The sequence below is a fragment of the Osmerus mordax genome, chromosome 24 (assembly GCF_038355195.1).
Source record: "Osmerus mordax isolate fOsmMor3 chromosome 24, fOsmMor3.pri, whole genome shotgun sequence".
Taxonomy (NCBI): domain Eukaryota; kingdom Metazoa; phylum Chordata; class Actinopteri; order Osmeriformes; family Osmeridae; genus Osmerus; species Osmerus mordax.
This window is the reverse complement of record NC_090073.1, coordinates 10607110-10625899: the sequence shown is the minus strand read 5'-3', so window position 1 is coordinate 10625899 and position 18790 is coordinate 10607110. Positions and strand designations below refer to the sequence as shown.

Here is an 18790-nt window from a genome sequence, read left to right as displayed (position 1 = left end):
ACATCCACGACTTCTAATGGAGGTTTTAGTTTGTGTCTCCCAGGAGACAGGAGAGAATGTTGGCCACTAGAACATGTGCCACAAATACTTGGCACAGACTAAATAAAGGAGAGGCCAGTAGCCCCCTATGAATGAGGACCATGGAGGCTGAGGCCCAATGCGGGGCACCCCAAAGTTAGCTTTATATTTATTAATGGTAAAGTTCAATTTAAGTGGGCTCTTTTAAAGATACACTTTAATGTTGCAAATGATTCTGCTTTACTTGGGGACAGAGATGTAAGTATTATGTGGTTATTATGTTGTAATGAGAACATGTAACGAGTGTCTGTACTTTTACTTGAGTGAAGGATGTGTGTAATGTTGCCATCTCTGCTTGGGACAGCCCAGTGAAGATAGACGGGGACAGTCATATAGACTCCAGTAGGATTTGAACCCAAGACCTCAACCTACATGGCCCACTGTTACCCCATGAGTAACCATGGCACCCGCTACGCAGGCGTCATGGTTACCCCATGAGTAACCATGGCACCCGCTATGCAGGCGTCATGTGTTTAAGGTTTTCTTTTCACAAGCTTGGCCCATTATGGTAGTTTCCAAACACAAACACACAAACCAGACAGCAGAACTGGGTTAGATCATTACCATCCAAAATCATTTTATTGTCCTCCAAGTTGAATGGCCTTTCCAAACACCAAGAAAACATTCATCGCATTTCTTCGGGTAGCAGTGGAGGAATACCAAGGTGTTCTCACGTGGACCAAATGAATAATGAGGTTGACCATTTGTGATTCTCTCGCGTTGACATGCAACACCTCTGAATTAGAGAAATGCTGAGGAACATCTTGAAGGAATCAAGGGAAGGTAGAGAACAGAACGTTATCCAAAAACACTTTTCCAATGTCAGTTCTAAAACAGACAGTTATGCAACTGCTCCATTTATGACATATGTTTTGCCCTTGGCCTTGTCATATCTGTGTGCGAGGCGTGTGTAGTGTCTAGTTGCTAGGCAACTCAAAACAGCCCCCACAGCTCAACTGGACCTGAGTTACACGAGCCAATCATAAGTGATACCAGACTGAATGGGGGCGGAGCTTAATTTAAACAAAAAACAGTATTAGCAGTCTGTATCAGGATCATCAAACAATTTTGTGACATTTGCCGTAAAATAAAACCATGTTAGCAGGTGCCCCTCTGGAAGAATCCCTTTCAGTCTGCAGTGACGGTGCAGTCACACTGGGCACAGGGGAAGGAGCTCATGCCAAAGGTTATGGTCAAACACACAAGCACTTTAAACATGAAGAACCATAAACACAAGCAGCATCTTGTTTGTTGGTAAGTCCTCAGTGTGTTAGTGTGGAGGTTTATCTGACAGCTAAACCACAAGCTGCCCACCGGCAGCTAAAGGAAACATTGGGTTATGTTTGAAATTGATTACCAGTGTTCATAGATATTCATCTGATATATATATATATAGATATAGTTTTTTTTCGTTCTCTGTGGTCTGTCACATGCTCTCTTGATTTCAGATTCTCACTCCTGTATTTAATGTACACAACGTGTCGATAGGGAGGGGGGCGAGGGAGGGCTGAAATGGCATCAAAATAGGACACAAGGAAAGAACCGAAGCAGAGAAGTCTTTGTTTTCAAAACGTGTCATCGCTTGGCATTTGGCCGCCGTGGCGGGTTTGGGGCGGGGCATCAGCGTGGGGGCGGCGGGGGGGGCTGCTTCTTCACGGCGTTCGCCGTTGCTTCTCTGAGGTTGAGGTTCTCCAGCGCCACCTCCAGGGTCATGACATCCAGGCAGCCCATGGCCCCGAAGTCGGCGAAGCCCCGAAGAGGGCCGGCGCGGTGATGGGCTGCTGGGGCGTTGTGGTCCAGCAGCAGTGTGGACAGCAGCAGCTCTGTCACAAACAGGCCGCGGTCCGCCCAGCCAGACTCACACTCCTGCAGGTCCACCTCCGACAGCCTGGGCTCACTCAGCCTGCGGGAGGAGAATCATGGATGGATAGAGACAATTCATAGATGGAGGTGGAATTGTGAATGATAGATGGAAGGAGAGTCAGAGAGGAAATTAGAACATGCAAGGTCTGAACAAAGACATATTATAATAATAACAATAATATCAGAATCTTTCATCGTTATTGAATACGTAAGCAACCCTGCCGCTGGAACACAGGAGGAGGAAAGTGATGTTCTGCTAGAGGAGTAAAGCGTGCGTTTCCGCCCCCCACCTGTTGAGGAGGAAGTTGTGCCCGGCGTGTGTGTTGTGCTCGTGCGTGCCGGGGTGGGGGCCGGGCGGGGGGCAGGGGTTGGGGCTGGCGTTGCTGTTGGCGGTGCCCAGGGCGGCGCGGGCAGGGGCGCTGCGGGGGGCTCCGCGGGCCGTGTCCAGCTGCTGCCGGGCAGCCTGGGCCTGCTGACGCTCAAGCTGCAGCTGCATCTGGAGCTGCTGCAGCTGCGAGGCCGACGGCCCCGAGCTCACCTGGCCCCCCGCGGAGCGCCGCACCCCCGACAGCTGGGACAGGAGCTCTGGAGGAGGAGGGGGGGGACAGGTTACCTCCCCATATCTCTATGCAGTCCTGCCTCTACACAGCACCAGCCAGTCAGAGACAAGGATGCCTGAGCCATGACAACGAGGCCCTGTGGAACTGGGCCCAGACACGGCGCCACGGCAACCAACAGGCACCCCTGGGTTCTAACTCTGGACCCTGGTTACATCTCAAGCATTCTGCCATGGCAACCAGCACAGAGCTTGCACTGAGCAATGGTCCTTGTCACCCACTATAGGAGAGTGTGTGTTTCTGACCTGCTATGGGAGAGTGTTTCTGACCTGCTATGGGAGAGTGTGAGTGTTTCTGACCTGCTATGAGTGTGAGTGTTTCTGACCTGCTATGGGAGAGTGTGAGTGTTTCTGACCTGCTATGGGAGAGTGTGAGTGTTTCTGACCTGCTATGAGTGTGAGAGTGTTTCTGACCTGCTATGAGTGTGAGAGTGTTTCTGACCTGCTATGGGAGAGTTTGAGTGTTTCTGACCTGCTATGGGAGAGTGTGAGTGTTTCTGACCTGCTATGGGAGTGTGAGAGTGTTTCTGACCTGCTATGAGTGTGAGAGTGTTTCTGACCTGCTATGGGAGTGTGAGAGTGTTTCTGACCTGCTATGGGAGAGTTTGAGTGTTTCTGACCTGCTATGGGAGAGTGTGAGTGTTTCTGACCTGCTATGGGAGTGTGAGAGTGTTTCTGACCTGCTATGGGAGTGTGAGAGTGTTTCTGACCTGCTATGGGAGTGTGAGAGTGTTTCTGACCTGCTATGGGGTCCATGGCCTCTCTGTTGTAGTTGGAGCTCTGCGAGGAGTTCTGGGTGTTGGAGAGCCCCCCGGTGGTGGTGCTGGTGAAGTGCATGTTGGACCTACGAGCCCGCTGCCCCCCCAGCCCCCTCCCAGGGTGGAACATCCTCCTCACATGACGCACCCCGCTGGACTCATCGTGGGCAAGACCGTCAAAGAACACACACACAGGATGACCCATATCTCTCCTGCCTCTCTGAAGAACATCTCATTCACAAGACTAGTATTGTATCCATTATTGTGTCTCTCCTGCCCTGCATGTGTTTACTGTAAACAAGCATAAAGAACATGATCTGACAGGCCGAGCTTGCTTTGTGATGCAAGTCCTTTTAAAAAACAAGGATTAAGATCAGATACAACCAACTCGTTCTCTCTCGCTCTCATTTCTTCCCACAAATAGAGAAATCCTCATGCACCCAAAACATTAAAGCAGCTTGTAGAGTTTGTGGTGGAATGTCCCTTTAAACACACTTGCTGCCCTGCAGGGGGGCAGCAGGGGGGCAGCAGGGGGGCAGCAGGGGGGCAGCAGGGGTGCAGCAGGGGGGCAGCAGGGGGGCAGCAGGGGGGCAGCAGGGGGGCAGCAGGGGGGCAGCAGGGTAAAGGATATCAGGTCTCTGGGAGCTCTGTGTTCCAGTGTGAGATGAGCAGCAAAGTCGTCTGTCACATGGTTGGGGTCTCCGCCAGGCAGCGCTGCACAGATGGGGCATATCTGGAGACAGAACCAGGCACACTTCATTACACAACACTGACTCTGGGCTGGGGCATTAACAACCAGTGTGGATTTATTTTATACAGAACACAGCTTTCAAAGTGTATTCCAGTGTGCGTGCTATGTTCTGTATGTGAGGGTGGTGGGCACAGGGAGCTGAAACACCCTGGGTAACCTGACCTGATACTTCCTCTTCCAGCTGTGCAGTTCTTCTGAGTGTCTGGGGTTCAGTATGAGATGTGATGGTGTGTGCTGCTCTGGGGTTCAGTATGAGATGTGATGGTGTGTGCTGCTCTGGGGTTCAGTATGAGATGTGATGGTGTGTGCTGTTCTGGGGTTCAGTATGAGATGTGATGGTGTGTGCTGCTCTGGGGTTCAGTATGAGATGTGATGGTGTGTGCTGCTCTGGGGTTCAGTATGAGATGTGATGGTGTGTGCTGTTCTGGGGTTCAGTATGAGATGTGATGGTGTGTGCTGTTCTGGGGTTCAGTATGAGATGTGCTGCTGTACTCACCACCTCGGTCGAGGTGTCTGCATGCTCCCCTGCTACGTGCTCCTGCAGGGAGCTCTCTGTGTGGCCCATCCTGCCACAGTACGGGCAGGTGTAGGCCTGGGGCTGCTCCACAGACAGGGCCTCCCCTCCATAGTACAGGTCTGGAGGGGGGGGGGGGGGGATAGAGGGAGGCACATCAGAATCTTCTCATGTCTCAAAGACGAGGATGAAGACAACAAAAAGAAAAAGAAAAAACAAGACAAAGAAGAGTGACCTGAACATGACACACTGGAGCTAGTAAGGCTGCATCTACCTGGCTGGTCACAGCTCATCTACCTGGCTGGTCACAGCTCAGACTATGTTCAAACAGGCTCCGGATGCTACACAGAGCCAGGCTGACCTACCGAAGTCGACCCTGGTCAGTATGCACTGCATGGGGTGTTCTGTGGTGTGTCTGGTGGTGGTGGCTCCGCCCTCGTAACACGACGCACACAGGTCGTAGTCGTAGCAGATTAAACACTTGTATCTCCGCCCTCGGAAGTTGCCTTTCAAACACGCGTCGCAGCTTACACCTGCAGAGAACACACAGAGAGAAGCTGTTAGGTCTGAGGAAGGTGCTTTATTACAACGTTTTGAAGTGAAAGAGTGACAGGGAGAGAGCGAGAGAGAGAATTAAGAATAATGTCAAGTTTGTTGGAGAGCGTGATGTGAAATATCACAACAATATGTTAGCCTACACACTGCAAAGTGAGTGACATGACAAATATCAAATGTGTCTATACTTCAATGCTACACTCATCTATGGACATCGTCTACAACCATATCACATTTCAGTTTCACATCTCACAGGATGAGCAATATACAGAAACTCTAGCATCTATATTTAATGGGGCTATTAATAGTCAGACCGTGACATCACAAAGTTGGTAATTTATCCAAACAAAAGCTTTTACTTTCAATCTCCTTACTACAACAGAGACTCACCAACCCATAATGCTATATAAAGCAGTGGCTATGTTTAGATGGACAGACATCGTCCATGTATATGTTGCACACACTTGTCATATCTATAAATCAGGACACATCTATAGATGACACCAATATCCACTGCTAGTAATATGGAGACCCTGCATGTTGCGAAGTTGACCATGGCAGATCGTAAACCATCCGGGATTCATTCATATCCACTTTACAACTGAAATGTTTCGTTTACAACCACTTCAACCATTGAACCAATAGGCCTACTTCAACTCAACAAACCACTTGTCTTGGTATAGTTAGGAACTTGTTACAGCTGGAGCTAGCGCTACATTATTCAAGAGGCCTTCGCCATACAATGGGTGTATTAACTTATAGCCGCATCACAGTCAATTCTATGAACACCTTGTAAATGAATCTATTGTTTCATAGCAAGTCAAAAGCTACCTTTAATAGTTTCAATGAACACAGACTTAACACAAGACTCTAAACTGTAGGCCGTGCAGAAATAACTTGACCACACTAAACACTATTTTAAGTGCTTCAATAGCTAGCTAACATTAGTACGGTTACAACCACCATAGCCAACACTACTAGTACTGTAGCTAGCTAACTAGCAAGCTAGTTCGTTATTAGATCTAGTGTTAGGCTAGCTATATTAGCTAGTGCGAAACACTGAGGACAACGCATTCAAACACAAGCAGAAGTTTACTATAGTTTCTATGGCTGCTCTACTAGCTAGGTGGTGCTACATGGTCGTAGCAACCCTACACAGTAGCAAGGTTAACTGGGGTGTGTGCGCTAGTAGTGGCTACCGTTAGCCTCTGGGGTACAGTCACCAGTTTACCAGGATCAACAACCAGACCAGCCAACTCTACATACCGTGACCAGGCAGGATAAATGATCAGCCTAAAAAACACAAGACATCATACACCCATTCATCCACTGACTGACACTACATGATAGCCTAGTCATTCAGCTAGCTACCTGTCAGCTAGCAAACTAGCTAGTAGCTACATACCTCACATGTTGATTTTGCTAGTCTAGTTAGAGCTAGCTAGCTGGCTAGCAAACTAATACATTGTCTGTTCAGATTCACTACGAGAACCACCGAAGAAGCCACGCGTCCATTGCGTTGTCAGCCCACTATATAGAGACCCGGCTACACACCGGGGTACAATTAGTGTCTGCCGCCATCATGCACCCATGTAAATGCATATCACTAGCAGCAGGCTAGCAAATCGTCGTTAGCTAGCCTGCTAACGTAGCTAGTCGTTTTCTAGTTACAAAACCCCCACCAAATCTGACGAGGGAAGCCAGCCTTACATACCGATTCTATTGCTAATGGGTCATCTTTACCTTCATGACGGGACATCCTATGAACACTGAAACAGCCCCCTACTTGGGCTACTTGTCTTCAACCACGCAATTAGCTGATATACAACACCGAAGAGGAGAAGCCGGGCCTGGCAGTCCCTGGCCGCTTCCCTCATGAAGGATCCGGTTGAGCACACCGCCTCCTCCGCCCCCTGTTGTCATTGGCCCCTGCGATGACGCTGCTTCACCGCCAAGGGGAGCCCGTGTCTATTTTTTGTCGAATCGGATCAAGTTTGAGTTGAGTACGTGACTGTCATGCAGTGAAAATGATATGTGACATGCACTTCCAAGCATGACACTTGATATACTCGTCCTATGAAGAGTAGAGGCTCTCTGCTTCTCAGCAGTCGGGCAGTCAAATTAGTTGGTCAACCTGTTTCCATTCGCCACAGCCTGATGGAAACTTCCAGAATCACAGTTTGATTGGCTCTTTGTGGCAATTAGGTCAATGGCTCCAAAGAGCAAAGCCAAGATCTGATCTTGGCTTGAGAAGACAAGGAGTGACTTAAAGAATATGTTCTACGGTCCTTCTACATCTTTAATTGATGGGAAGCAATCACTGCAAGATAATTAATTACAAATCAAAATCAAATCAAAATTTATTTGTATAGCCCATTTTACAAGCAATGTCACAGAGGGCTTCACATACGCCCATAGAACTGCCCCTCAACAAACCTAAACCCTCAAGGAAGACAAGGAAAAACTCAATATGGTGTTACTCAATACTAATTTACCCATGTCTCCGCTTTGACCTGGAAAACCAGACACTATGTTACTCGAACAACTCAAAGCATTTCAAGTATACCTTTTAGCAAGCACATTTTTCCAGTGACATGCAGTTATGATTCAAACCTGCAACCTCTTGATCTGCAGTCAAATGCTCAGTGAGGAACAATGGTAGAAACCTTGTGAGGTGCAGTTCAGTGAGGGCTCCCTCCTCCAGACACGGTCTGTCACACAGAGGAGCAGACCGGAGGCTGAACACAATCAAGGATCAATCTGTTACACTGACACAGCCCAACAGCAAGATCATATCTCTAATACAACAGTACAAGAAAGGCAATTTTGCAGACACTACAAGAAGTAACATAAAGATAAGTGCTGAATATGATGTCCTTACATGGGCACCAAACACCCTGGACGTGTGGGGACGGGGCATCCGTAGCCCCCGCCAGACCGACGGCAGGGACTGAGAGGAGCAGGGCCGAGGGAGGAGGAGGGTCCAGGACTGGGGAGACAGGAAGGAGAAGCACCTCAGGTTGTAGGAGGGGGAATCCTTCATCCTGAACGCAAGAAGAAGGAGACGTCCTTATGTCACAGAACCAAGTGGGCGAGTCGAGGAGTGGGACAGAATGATGTCCTGGAGGGGCCATCCAGTAGCCTGGAGGGAAGGCAAAGGTCAGGGTTTGGTACCTGATACTGGCAGCAAGTGACAGCCAGAGGAGAGGCCTCAGCAGGGGAGGGAGGAGACGGGGAGGGAGGAGACAGGCTGGGAGAGCCTGGGAGAGCTGTCTACCATGAGCAGCAGAAGCTGTGTGATGACGGCTGGTGAGCCTGGGAGAGGAGGGACTGAGGCCTGGACGAGCAGCTGGATGAAACGCAGCCTAGGGAACAGAAGGATCTTCCTCAGCTTGTACAAGATATATCGACAGATCCGCGGAAAGTTTTCAGAGTGCTTCTGGAGTCCAGCCTAGGTCTCCCGCTGTTCGGGAGGCTGCTACGTCAGGGAGGATGCTACGTCAGGCAGGATGCTACGTCAGGCAGGATGCTACGTCAGGCAGGATGCTACGTCAGGCAGGATGCTACGTAAGGGAGGATGCTACGTCAGGCAGGATGCTACGTCAGGGAGGATGCTACGTCAGGGAGGATGCTACGTCAGGGAGGATGCTACGTCAGGCAGGATGCTACGTCAGGCAGGATGCTACGTCAGGCAGGATGCTACGTAAGGGAGGATGCTACGTCAGGGAGGATGCTACGTAAGGGAGGATGTTACGTCAGGCATGATGCTACGTCAGGCAGGATGCTACGTCAGGCAGGATGCTACGTCAGGGAGGATGCTACGTCAGGGAGGATGCTACGTAAGGGAGGATGCTACGTCAGGCAGGATGCTACGTCAGGCAGGATGCTACGTCAGGGAGGATGCTACGTCAGGCAGGATGCTACGTCAGGGAGGATGCTACGTCAGGCAGGATGCTACGTCAGGGAGGATGCTATGTCAGGGAGGATGCTACGTCAGGCAGGATGCTACGTCAGGGAGGATGCTACGTAAGGGAGGATGCTACGTCAGGCAGGATGCTACGTCAGGCAGGATGCTACGTCAGGGAGGATGTAGGGCTCTCATTCTGGGGAGGGAGAAAGAGCAGGCGTGTCTTGTTGAGGTTTAACTTTAGGTTCATGGAGAGATGTCCGCCAGACAGAGACAGAGAGAGAGACAGAGAGATGCCAACATGCCAACATTCTGTCACCAATCTGGGGGTGGAAGGTAGGAGAGAAACAGCTGATTGTTGTCAGAGTAGCTGTGGTAATAGAAGCCATGGGACTTGATAACCGAAGAAGCCGTGTGACTTGACAACCAAGCTGAGTGTGTCGTGGTGTAGCGGGACAGAGGGTGATGTAGTGTAGGGGGACAGAGGGTGATGTAGTGTAGGGGGACAGAGGGTGATGTAGTGTAGGGGGACAGAGGGTGATGTAGTGTAGGGGGACAGAGGGTGATGTAGTGTAGGGGGACAGAGGGTGATGTAGTGTAAGGGGACAGAGGGTGATGTAGTGTAGGGGGACAGAGGGTGATGTAGTGTAGGGGGACAGAGGGTGATGTAGTGTAGGGGGACAGAGGGTGTCATGGTGTACGGGGACAGAGGGTGATGTAGTGTAGGGGGACAGAGGGTGATGTAGTGTAGGGGGACAGAGGGTGATGTAGTGTAGGGGGACAGAGGGTGATGTAGTGTAGGGGGACAGAGGGTGTCATGGTGTACGGGGACAGAGGGTGATGTAGTGTAGGGGGACAGAGGGTGTCATGGTGTACGGGGACAGAGGGTGATGTAGTGTAGGGGGACAGAGGGTGTCATGGTGTACGGGGACAGAGGGTGATGTAGTGTAGGGGGACAGAGGGTGTCATGGTGTAGGGGGACAGAGGGTGATGTAGTGTAGGGGGACAGAGGGTGATGTAGTGTAGGGGGACAGAGGGTGATGTAGTGTAGGGGGACAGAGGGTGATGTAGTGTAGGGGGACAGAGGGTGATGTAGTGTAGGGGGACAGAGGGTGATGTAGTGTAGGGGGACAGAGGGTGATGTAGTGTAGGGGGACAGAGGGGCCCAGCAGTGACTCCCGTGGGACTCCAGGAGAGCCGTCTCTGTTCAGCGTCCAGCTTTGAATCCAGAACAGTAGAGATCCTTGGTGACAAAAACATGTAGCTACGTGTGTTTATAAGCAAACCATACAAACTAAACATCAGTTAGATATTTAAACCTATAAGGCTTTGTCTTGGGGTAACTTTTTGTCTGCACACATTTTTTATCACTGACAATTTGTACATTAATCTGCAACCAAGTTCAGGTGGAGAGGAATTTAGCCTCCTCAAACGAATCCTGGCCACCATACTCAGCCTATTACTGAGAGTGAGTTACTCCATAAGTGATGTGTGCTGAATTGCTTAATTGAGGTCTCTGAGCTATTTCTCTATTCAACAACGGCATGTTGTTGCCATGCCAAAGGGAACTTGTTTGGAAAAACCAGGACAAGTTGGCTCAAAGCATGCAGCTCTGGCAGCCAGGATCTATTTACCGAGTTATTTACCAAGTTATTTACCGACCGTGACAGGCGAATAACCAAACTCTGGTTTTGTCCATTGCAGACATGAAAGTGATGCTGACCCCCTGCAGCTGATGGTCCTTGAAGGTAAAATCTTACTTTAGGTGTAATGCTGACCGTAATGCTGACCTCGCGTTTCTGTCGTGGAGCACGCAGCAGATCGGTGGACCAAAGTAACCATGTAGTACTTGTGAAGTCTGGAGGACCGTAAGACCTTCTTCTTTCCAGTACAGTGGAAACCTACAAGCTGGTCATTTGGGACTAAAAAAATCGTTGACATGCTCTCACAATGACGTCATTATACTATAGGCAATATGGGAGCTACTTCAGTGAGAATGCACACCTCTTCCGACAAATATTAAAGTAGTAATAAAACGCCTCTGTAAAACGTGAGATGTGACCGTCCTGTCAAAATTCACCAGATACTCTTGGAGTCCTACAACCTTCAGTTCTCCTCGGTGACACTAGTGCGTGCTTATGTATGTACACAAACAGAATCGTTACCGTACAGCCAAGACCTTTCCCGCGTGAGTTTATTCTCCCCCCCACAATCCATCCGCGAGCTAATCCGCGGTTGGCAGAGGGCCAGCCACAGGACAGTGAGAGGGAACCCCCCCCCTACTAGCTTTTTAAACATTCCACAGAGTTGCGGCTTTCCCACGTATGGTAATGAGCTGAATTTCATTACATGTAGCCCACCGACATAAAGCACGGAGCGGTTGTTTCAAGTTGCCTATATGAATGAATGCACTGGATCTCAAAAGACCATGTCCCATAATCTATTTGCTGCCATTAGAAATAGTGGGTCCATAACCTTTATGTTGTCGTGCGCCTTTACTGCCGTGTCAGGTGCTGGTTAAAAATAAGAAAGGACAACAGGTCCCTTCTGAATGATTTACATACAATAGCATGTGGCTGTGATGGCAACAACTTCTTCGGGGCGTCAGAAACGGTGTCCTCTTCATGTTCCAAGCCATACAGGGGGCGAGCGTCATGTGCGGCATTGTTTTGTCAACGACGGTCTTATGAATGGGTTAAAACGCTTAACGTGAGAAGTCTACAACCCATTCAACTTTTTTGCCACGCCTTCAACGTAAACAAATAGGGGCTTGACCAATTAGAAGCCAGGTAGTGATCGGGCGATGTCAGATGACTATAGGGGAAACTATTTAAAACTCAAATAAGACACTTGATGCGAGCTCAAACGTTTCCTTGATATCCTACAGCTTCCAAGAGTACAGACACCGCCAGTTCAAGCTTTGCTCATTGAAACAGGATCTAAGCGTATAACACCCAATTTCAACAGTGAAAGTTCCCCATAGGCTACAATACAAAACAGTGGGTTTATACATTGTTTTGGGAGAGAAATGAAAAATACTACATTTTCATTGTGGATGATCTTTCATTGTGCAGTCGGGGTCTTTGCGTCGAGTCTAAAAGAGATCGCAGTCGAGAAAGGTAAGAAGAATTCTAACCAACGACTATTTAACTTTTAAAGAACCATGTAAATGAACATTTGTATCTATAAAAAGGACACCCACGTAACGCAATTCTACACCATCTCTGCTGTTAACCGGAGAATCCGTTCCCACATTGCATGCTTGCTGTAGGGTTGATCTATCAGCTCTGTCTAATTATTCTCATTTTTTAATGTGAGTCTACAAGTTGGTGAGAGTTAACATAATCAAGTGTGACATTTTAAGAGTAAAAAGCGGGAACGACTTCACTTTGAAACAGAGGTTATACTACGTGTCTTTGGTGAAGGTTGAAGCCAAAACCGGTTAAGACGTCACTGAACCCTATACTGCCTTTCAGGTTCAGATAGCCTACAGCTTTTTTTATCATTAATTTTGTCATGTTTTACATCACCTATCTAGCTGCACAAGTTATCATAAATGGGCGTTTCGTTTACATAATCCAATTCATCAATTAAATGTAGGCTAATATTTTCTGCCCCAATATTCTTATCTTGTTTTAAAGCCCGTTAGTCAGGAATAGTGCGTACTTTTCACTTACATTTCTTCCATTATACGATTTTTAAGGGACGCTTGTAACTTTTCAGTGATTCATATTTAGGCTACACCTATTGTCTGTTGTAATGTGTGGGTATTTAAAACCACAGCTGGAAAGAAAACGAGGAGCCGCGGCTGAGATCGACGAGATCTGGATGCGGGCCAATGGTTGTGTTTTACGCAATGTTAGGCTACCTGATATTCATTCATCTAACATCAATATTGACCCTGCTACATTGGCTTAGCAAAATATTTATATTTTCCCACATTCCGGCAAGTCTGAGCAAGGTCTCATGTCATGAAGAAACTAATTAAAATTCCACTTAAAATAGGCTATAAGAATGAAATAATTGCAAGACGCGTGTCGGAATTAAAAGAAAAGAAAGGATGAGGGAGATTTTACCAACGTCTGAGAAGTATTCTGTAACTGATCACAACTACTCTAATGTTGTCCCTAGATGGGGGAGATGGTGTATTAATTGATGACGAGGCTCTCCATGATCGGATCAAGTACAACATGCGGAAGAGTTTGGACCTGGAGCATGAAGGCTGCCATTTGCAGCCCGGGAACACGGAGGGTCTGCAGGAGTGTGGCTTCAACGCCACAGCCAAGACCATCCTTATCATCCACGGCTGGACGGTAAACCACAACGTTGTCATTTTGCGGAGGCTTTTATCCAAAGTGACTTACAGTAGGAGGGGATTTTAACCTGTGACCCTTTTGATTTGCAGTCAAATCCTTTAAGCTAGATGCATACATTTAGCTCTGCTCACTCACTTGCACACAGAATGGGGGGGGGGGGATCATGGGAGGTCACAAGGTTCACCAGCCCTGGTTGTAGTCTAGCTGAGGTGGGGCAGCCTGTGGTGTAGAGCAGATGATGGTGTGACTAGCAGCATGTTCAGGTCCTAACCCGCCCCCCCCTCCTCCCCTGTCATAGATGAGTGGCATGTTCGAGAGCTGGATGCACAAGCTGGTTTCCGCGGTGATGCTGCGAGAGAGTGAAGCGAACGTGGTAATCGTGGATTGGCTGAGCCTGGCTCACCAGCTGTACCCGGACGCTGTGAACCACACCCACCGTGTGGGCCTCAGCATCGCCACCATGCTCAACTGGCTCCAGGTATGCCTCCTCTGCTCTCTGAACCCTGCTCAGGAACACTTTCCATGCTACTTTTAGATCAGCTGGCAAACAGCAGAGCCGTCTCGTGGGTGACGTGTACGAGGCAGGCATTTCAATGAGAAGGTCAGCGATCCAAGAGGTTTCCATGAACACCTTCGTTATGACCAGTGGAAATACAGACATACTGTATACTGCAGTGCTCATGCTCTTGTCTACAGCTACTTCTAGGGCAGGGGTTTCAAATGTAGAACCTCCACATCACATTGATTTAGAGTTTGATCAGGTGCGTGAAAAGATGATTTTCTCCTGTTAAGTCTTTCGGATCACTACTTGTTCAGGGTAGGACAGGATCACTGTTTGTTCAGGGTAGACAGAGGCTTGGTTCCTTACAAGTCAGAAAAGATGCAGCTGAGCATGGAGACAGATGGTAGAGGTGACTTGGTACTTCCATGCTTGGTGGTGTCTCTGCGGGCACGCTGTGTTGTGGCGGCTGCTGATGTTAGTGTTTGTTGTTCTGCTCTCTGATAGGATGAGCAGAGCCTTGCCCTGGAGGACGTGCACCTGATTGGCTACAGCCTAGGAGCTCATGTTGCGGGCTACGCTGGAACATTCGTACACGGGACTGTTGGCAGGATCACAGGTAGGAGGACAAGACTAATACGCCAAGGCAAAGCTACAAGTACCTCCTAGTTATGTAGGAATGTATACAGCAGGCATCAGAGGCAACGTTTTGACAAGGGTACAATCGGCCCCTCCCCACTCACTTTTTTTATTACCAAAATCATATTACGCAGCCGCATCAGGTGTGTGTGTGTGTTTTCTGACTTGTAAGGAATATATATATATATACATTATTAAAAAAAAAAAGCTCTCACCCACATTTGAAAACAAACCTACGCCCCTGGTATGTATGTACACGTACCTCATAGCTATGTAGGAACACAGAGGTACACATATACAGTTGATCTTAGCAGCAGCTAATTAGACCACGGTGTCTGCTGCAGGTCTGGACCCGGCAGGACCCATGTTCGAGGGGGTGGACGAGCACCGACGTCTGTCCCCAGGAGACGCTGACTTTGTGGATGTCCTCCACACCTACACCCGGGAGGCCCTGGGGGTCAGCATCGGCATCCAGCAGCCCATCGGGGACGTGGACATTTACCCCAACGGAGGAGACGTGCAGCCGGGCTGCGGACTCAGCGATGTGCTCAGCGTGGCAGGAAGTAAGTGCTCGCACACAGGAAGTGCCTACACACCTGTCTCGTTTCCTGTTTACCGTGCAGACTGGGTAGATTTCGATCTCTAAATCTGGAAATGTGGCATGTAGGTTTGAGGGGGTAATTTTTTTTTCCTTCTTTCGTTTCTAATCAAGGGAAGTTATTGTTAGCGATGGTACAGATAACTAGTAGACTGTGTATTTATATATCCTTCACGCGTTCCTCCCCCAGACTTCATGGAAGTGATGAAGTGTGAACACGAGAGGGCTGTCCACCTGTTTGTGGACTCCCTGATGAACAAGGAGCACATGAGCTTTGCCTACCAGTGCACAGGCCCCGAGCGCTTCAACAAGGGTGTCTGTCTGAGCTGCCGCAAGAACCGCTGCAACAATATCGGCTACAACACCAAGAAGATGCGCAAGAGACGCAACAGCAAGATGTACCTGAAGACTCGCGCAGTCACGCCGTTCGGAGGTGAGCGCCAGAACTCCGCTTTAGCGACCGTGCGGCGTGTCGAGGAAGCGTTTTGCTCTTGTTGACAAACACGGCTGCTGAGATGGGAGCTCCATCTACAGTCGATGCGTGTCGTCTGAGACGTGTTATTTATTCCATGCCAGCAGTCCAAACTAGCGTGAATGCAAGCATAACCCCTGCCCTGTGGTGAAGTGCTAACAGCTCTCCTATCTCCCCAGGCTACCACTACCAGATGAAGATGCACGTGTTCAACAGGAAGGGCGAAGACGCAGACCCCACATTCCACGTCAAGCTGTACGGTGCCCACAATGACACCAACAACCTCTCAGTAGATGTGTGAGTACCAGCCCTCGCCACACTCCCCTCCCCGCCTGTGCGGAAACACTTACTGCCTGACTTCCTGCCTGACTTCCTGCCTGACTTCCTGCCTGACTTCCTGTCGATCTCCCTCCTGATGCCAGGCCTGAAAAGGTGGGCCTGAACCTGACCAACACCTTCCTGGTGTTCACCGAGGAGGACATCGGAGACCTGCTGAAGATCCGTCTAAGCTGGGAAGGGGCCAGCGAGTCCTTCAGCTCCATGTTGAAGAGCCTGAAGAAGAGCTTCTGGAGCTGGAACAGTAACCCCGTCAACCCTGTCCTGGAGGTGCGCAGGATCAGAGTCAAGTGTGGAGAAACGCAGAGGAAGTGAGTGAGACGGCGGCTATCTTGTCCATGTGGGCAGAATGAATCTCATTGGTCCATTTCATTCATTCATCATTGTCTGCAGCAGCCCTTACTGACCTTTTTTGTGTTTATTGTTAATTTACACGGACGTTCTGTAATTGTTTTTTTTCGTGATCGCTTTGCAGGTTTACTTTCTGTGCCCAAGAACCATCCAGAACAGAACTCTCCCCGGGAGAGGGACTTACCTACGTGAAGTGTCGTGACGGCTGGGAGGTCAAACCCAGGAAGAGGTAACGTCCACCGTCTCTCTTACATGTCCAGGTGGAATGCAGAAAATAAATGACTCGTTTTACGTCGTCTCAGTATTTTATGAAGTGTCATTTTCCAGTGTCCAGGCGCAGGTTTCGACTAAGTATCTCTGTTTGTTTGACAGGCTGCTATCATAAGAACTCACAAGGGCAACTAACCACGGGACCCAAGACGGGAAGCGATGGCTTCGGTTCACCTGAGCACTTTGAAGAGGAGAGGGAGAAGCTCTCCAAGAGAGGGTCGTGAACGCTTCTGACTCAGAATGCACCAAGAAGATTTCACTGGCTATATGACTCTGGGCTGTGTCCAGTGAGATATGTAAAGACTGCATGCAGGCTTTCTGTCGAAGGGCTGGAAGAGTTCTGGAAGAGGATGCCCAGGTCGTCTCCTCAGTGTGGATTTGTTTAGACTAGGGCTAGAGAGTTAGCGGGTGACACTGTCAGTACACATGCCCAGCCAACGGTCTATTTACTGTATTATTTACTGTGTACTTTTTATTTATGAATGAAAAGCACTGCAAGACCAAGCTTATTTATCTATCTGAAGCACACCCACTGCTGAAGAACATGTTTGGATGCGTTTCCTGTGTGTGTGTGTGTGTGTGTGTGTGTGTGAGAGGTATATGTGTGTGTGTCTGTGCATATTTGTACCTAACAGACGTGCCTTTCAGCTGTGTGAGATTGGAAAACACTATTACTGAAAGAGATTGTGTTCTGTGCGCACAGAACTCGCTCTCACTGGGGATGTGATGTGCTAACAGTGTTATTGCTGATGACTGTATGTCCCAGTGTTATATTTGTGGGTGTGTGGTGTACATAATGTAAATAACCTTTGGAAAATGAATAAAATAAACTTGTTTGTAATGGTTCTGCTACAGAGACTTGTTTTGAACTGTTAATCCTATACCTGTTACCTGAGTTTTCATACTTACTACAGAGGGAGCACCACCAGGAGGATGGTGTTCAAGGGGCTTATTCTAGTTCTGTTCTTACACAAGACAAAATCCCTATCCACCTTCTGGGTAATCCTGGTCTTGTGACTGTGTTTAGGTCTTTATTTTACCCCCAGAAAGAAGGTGCTTTGAAGGTGCCTTAACATTCTTGTTCAACTGCTACACTACTCTTACAGTTCCATCTGCTGCACATTTTCTAGGTGGTCCAAAGTAAACTAAACCAAACTAGTGTTGTTCATCAAAAGTATGGCAGCATGCAGGGACAAATACAGGCGGCAACTCTTATTTGGGAGATTCAACATGTTTCACTTGCTCTCCTTCCCAAACACTGAATTTCTCTAGTGTGAGTTCACCCCCAGGTGTCACTTGTAAACCAAAGAACATCCCTGCAATAAAAAGTCTGGAGATATTGTGTATAATATAAAGTGTTTACCAGAAACACCGACTCTTTCCATGACAAACTGGCTAGGTTACTCCAGGTGAAAACCATGACCTTTTATTAGTGTGACTATTAGTATGTCCACTTCAATCAATGTCAGTGATGGGGAGGACACAGGATAAAGGGTTTTACACATAAAAAAAAGAAAGTATTGTGTTCGTATGCCATTCAGAGGGTAAATGGGCACAATCAAAGATCCAGGCAACATTAAATGTGATGTAATATCAGGTAGCAGGCCTGCCTGTTACAATGTGGTTTTCAGATTGTCAAAAGTTTCCAAGACCAAGCTTATTTATGTTTCCAGTTTCAAGCAAGTGGTCTGAAACAGCCCCAAGAAGCTTATACAGTCTGGGCTGCAATCAATCAACGTAACCTTGACAACCCTGATCTCGTTCTACGAGGTCAGGAAGGAGGAAGAGCCGTGAGGAAGGAGGAATTCAACGAGCTCATCAGAAATGTCATCTCTCTTCTCGCTCTCTCTCCGAACGGCAGGATGTGAAAAGAGCTCTGCCCACAGAGGATGGAGAGGAGAACTGAGGTTTCTGTTTCTGTAATGCGCCATCTTGCAGTGGACGCACTGGTGGGCTGTTTCCCATAAATACCACATGGAACAAGGGTTCCATTGTTCTTAATGAACTGAGATAGTCCAACAATCATAGCTTGACATTTTTCAGCTTGTAACATATTGCTTAAGCCTTCCCTTTGTCTTGCTATTTGGTTATCGTGACAATATTTATTTTGATATGTTGTGATAGCAGGACTGTTCCAGAAGGTGCTCAGCTTTAGATAGAGTTTGTGGACATGGACTTTGATACATCAGTTTGTCAGTAATTTATGAAAGTACAATATGCGCAGTGTACCACAAAGGAACTTCTGGTTTTCTGCCCACAGTCCATCC

The 18790-nt window shown here is 48.4% G+C and overlaps 2 protein-coding genes across 4 annotated transcripts; one reads left to right on the top strand and one right to left on the bottom strand.

Moving 5' to 3' along the window:
• Positions 1-626: 626 nt before the first annotated feature.
• LOC136932976 (E3 ubiquitin-protein ligase KCMF1-like) lies at positions 627-8198 on the bottom strand. Of its 3 annotated transcripts, XM_067228308.1 has the most exons (8): positions 8017-8198; positions 7756-7873; positions 4946-5113; positions 4563-4702; positions 3947-4048; positions 3298-3478; positions 2232-2526; positions 627-1981 (listed from the first exon to the last, which is right to left on the bottom strand). In XM_067228308.1, the coding sequence occupies exons 3-8, from the start codon at positions 4974-4976 to the stop codon at positions 1699-1701; spliced, it is 1032 nt and encodes a 343-aa protein (XP_067084409.1). In that variant the 5' UTR covers positions 4977-5113; positions 7756-7873; positions 8017-8198; the 3' UTR covers positions 627-1698. The 3 variants fall into 3 exon arrangements, with proteins under 3 accessions (XP_067084409.1, XP_067084408.1, XP_067084410.1); XM_067228307.1 differs by lacking the exons at positions 7756-7873; positions 8017-8198 and adding an exon at positions 6879-7014; XM_067228309.1 differs by lacking the exons at positions 7756-7873; positions 8017-8198 and adding an exon at positions 6850-7007.
• Positions 8199-11778: 3580 nt separating this feature from the next.
• On the top strand, positions 11779-17371 carry lipg (lipase, endothelial). Its single transcript, XM_067227847.1, has 10 exons — positions 11779-12161; positions 13174-13355; positions 13657-13836; positions 14365-14476; positions 14841-15059; positions 15285-15527; positions 15746-15863; positions 15989-16213; positions 16378-16482; positions 16626-17371. Exons 1-10 carry the CDS (start codon positions 12071-12073, stop codon positions 16636-16638), a joined length of 1488 nt encoding a protein of 495 aa, XP_067083948.1. The 5' UTR covers positions 11779-12070; the 3' UTR covers positions 16639-17371.
• The last annotated feature ends 1419 nt before the right edge of the window (positions 17372-18790 follow it).

What these genes read in the sequence shown, in the direction of transcription:
- LOC136932976 (XM_067228307.1), bottom strand. An exon ending in ACAGAGCTCCCAGAGACCTG is followed by an intron (nt 3,479 to 3,946) that starts ATATCCTTTACC and finishes GGTCTTGCCCAC; the next exon opens with GATGAGTCCAGCGGGGTGCG. An exon ending in GGCCATGGACCCCATAGCAG is followed by an intron (nt 2,527 to 3,297) that starts GTCAGAAACACT and finishes CTCCTCCTCCAG; the next exon opens with AGCTCCTGTCCCAGCTGTCG.
- lipg (XM_067227847.1), top strand. Translation starts at nt 12,071, where the DNA reads ATGAAAAATACTACATTTTCATTGTGGATGATCTTTCATTGTGCAGTC. An exon ending in CCATGCTCAACTGGCTCCAG is followed by an intron (nt 13,837 to 14,364) that starts GTATGCCTCCTC and finishes GCTCTCTGATAG; the next exon opens with GATGAGCAGAGCCTTGCCCT. An exon ending in CGCAGTCACGCCGTTCGGAG is followed by an intron (nt 15,528 to 15,745) that starts GTGAGCGCCAGA and finishes CTATCTCCCCAG; the next exon opens with GCTACCACTACCAGATGAAG.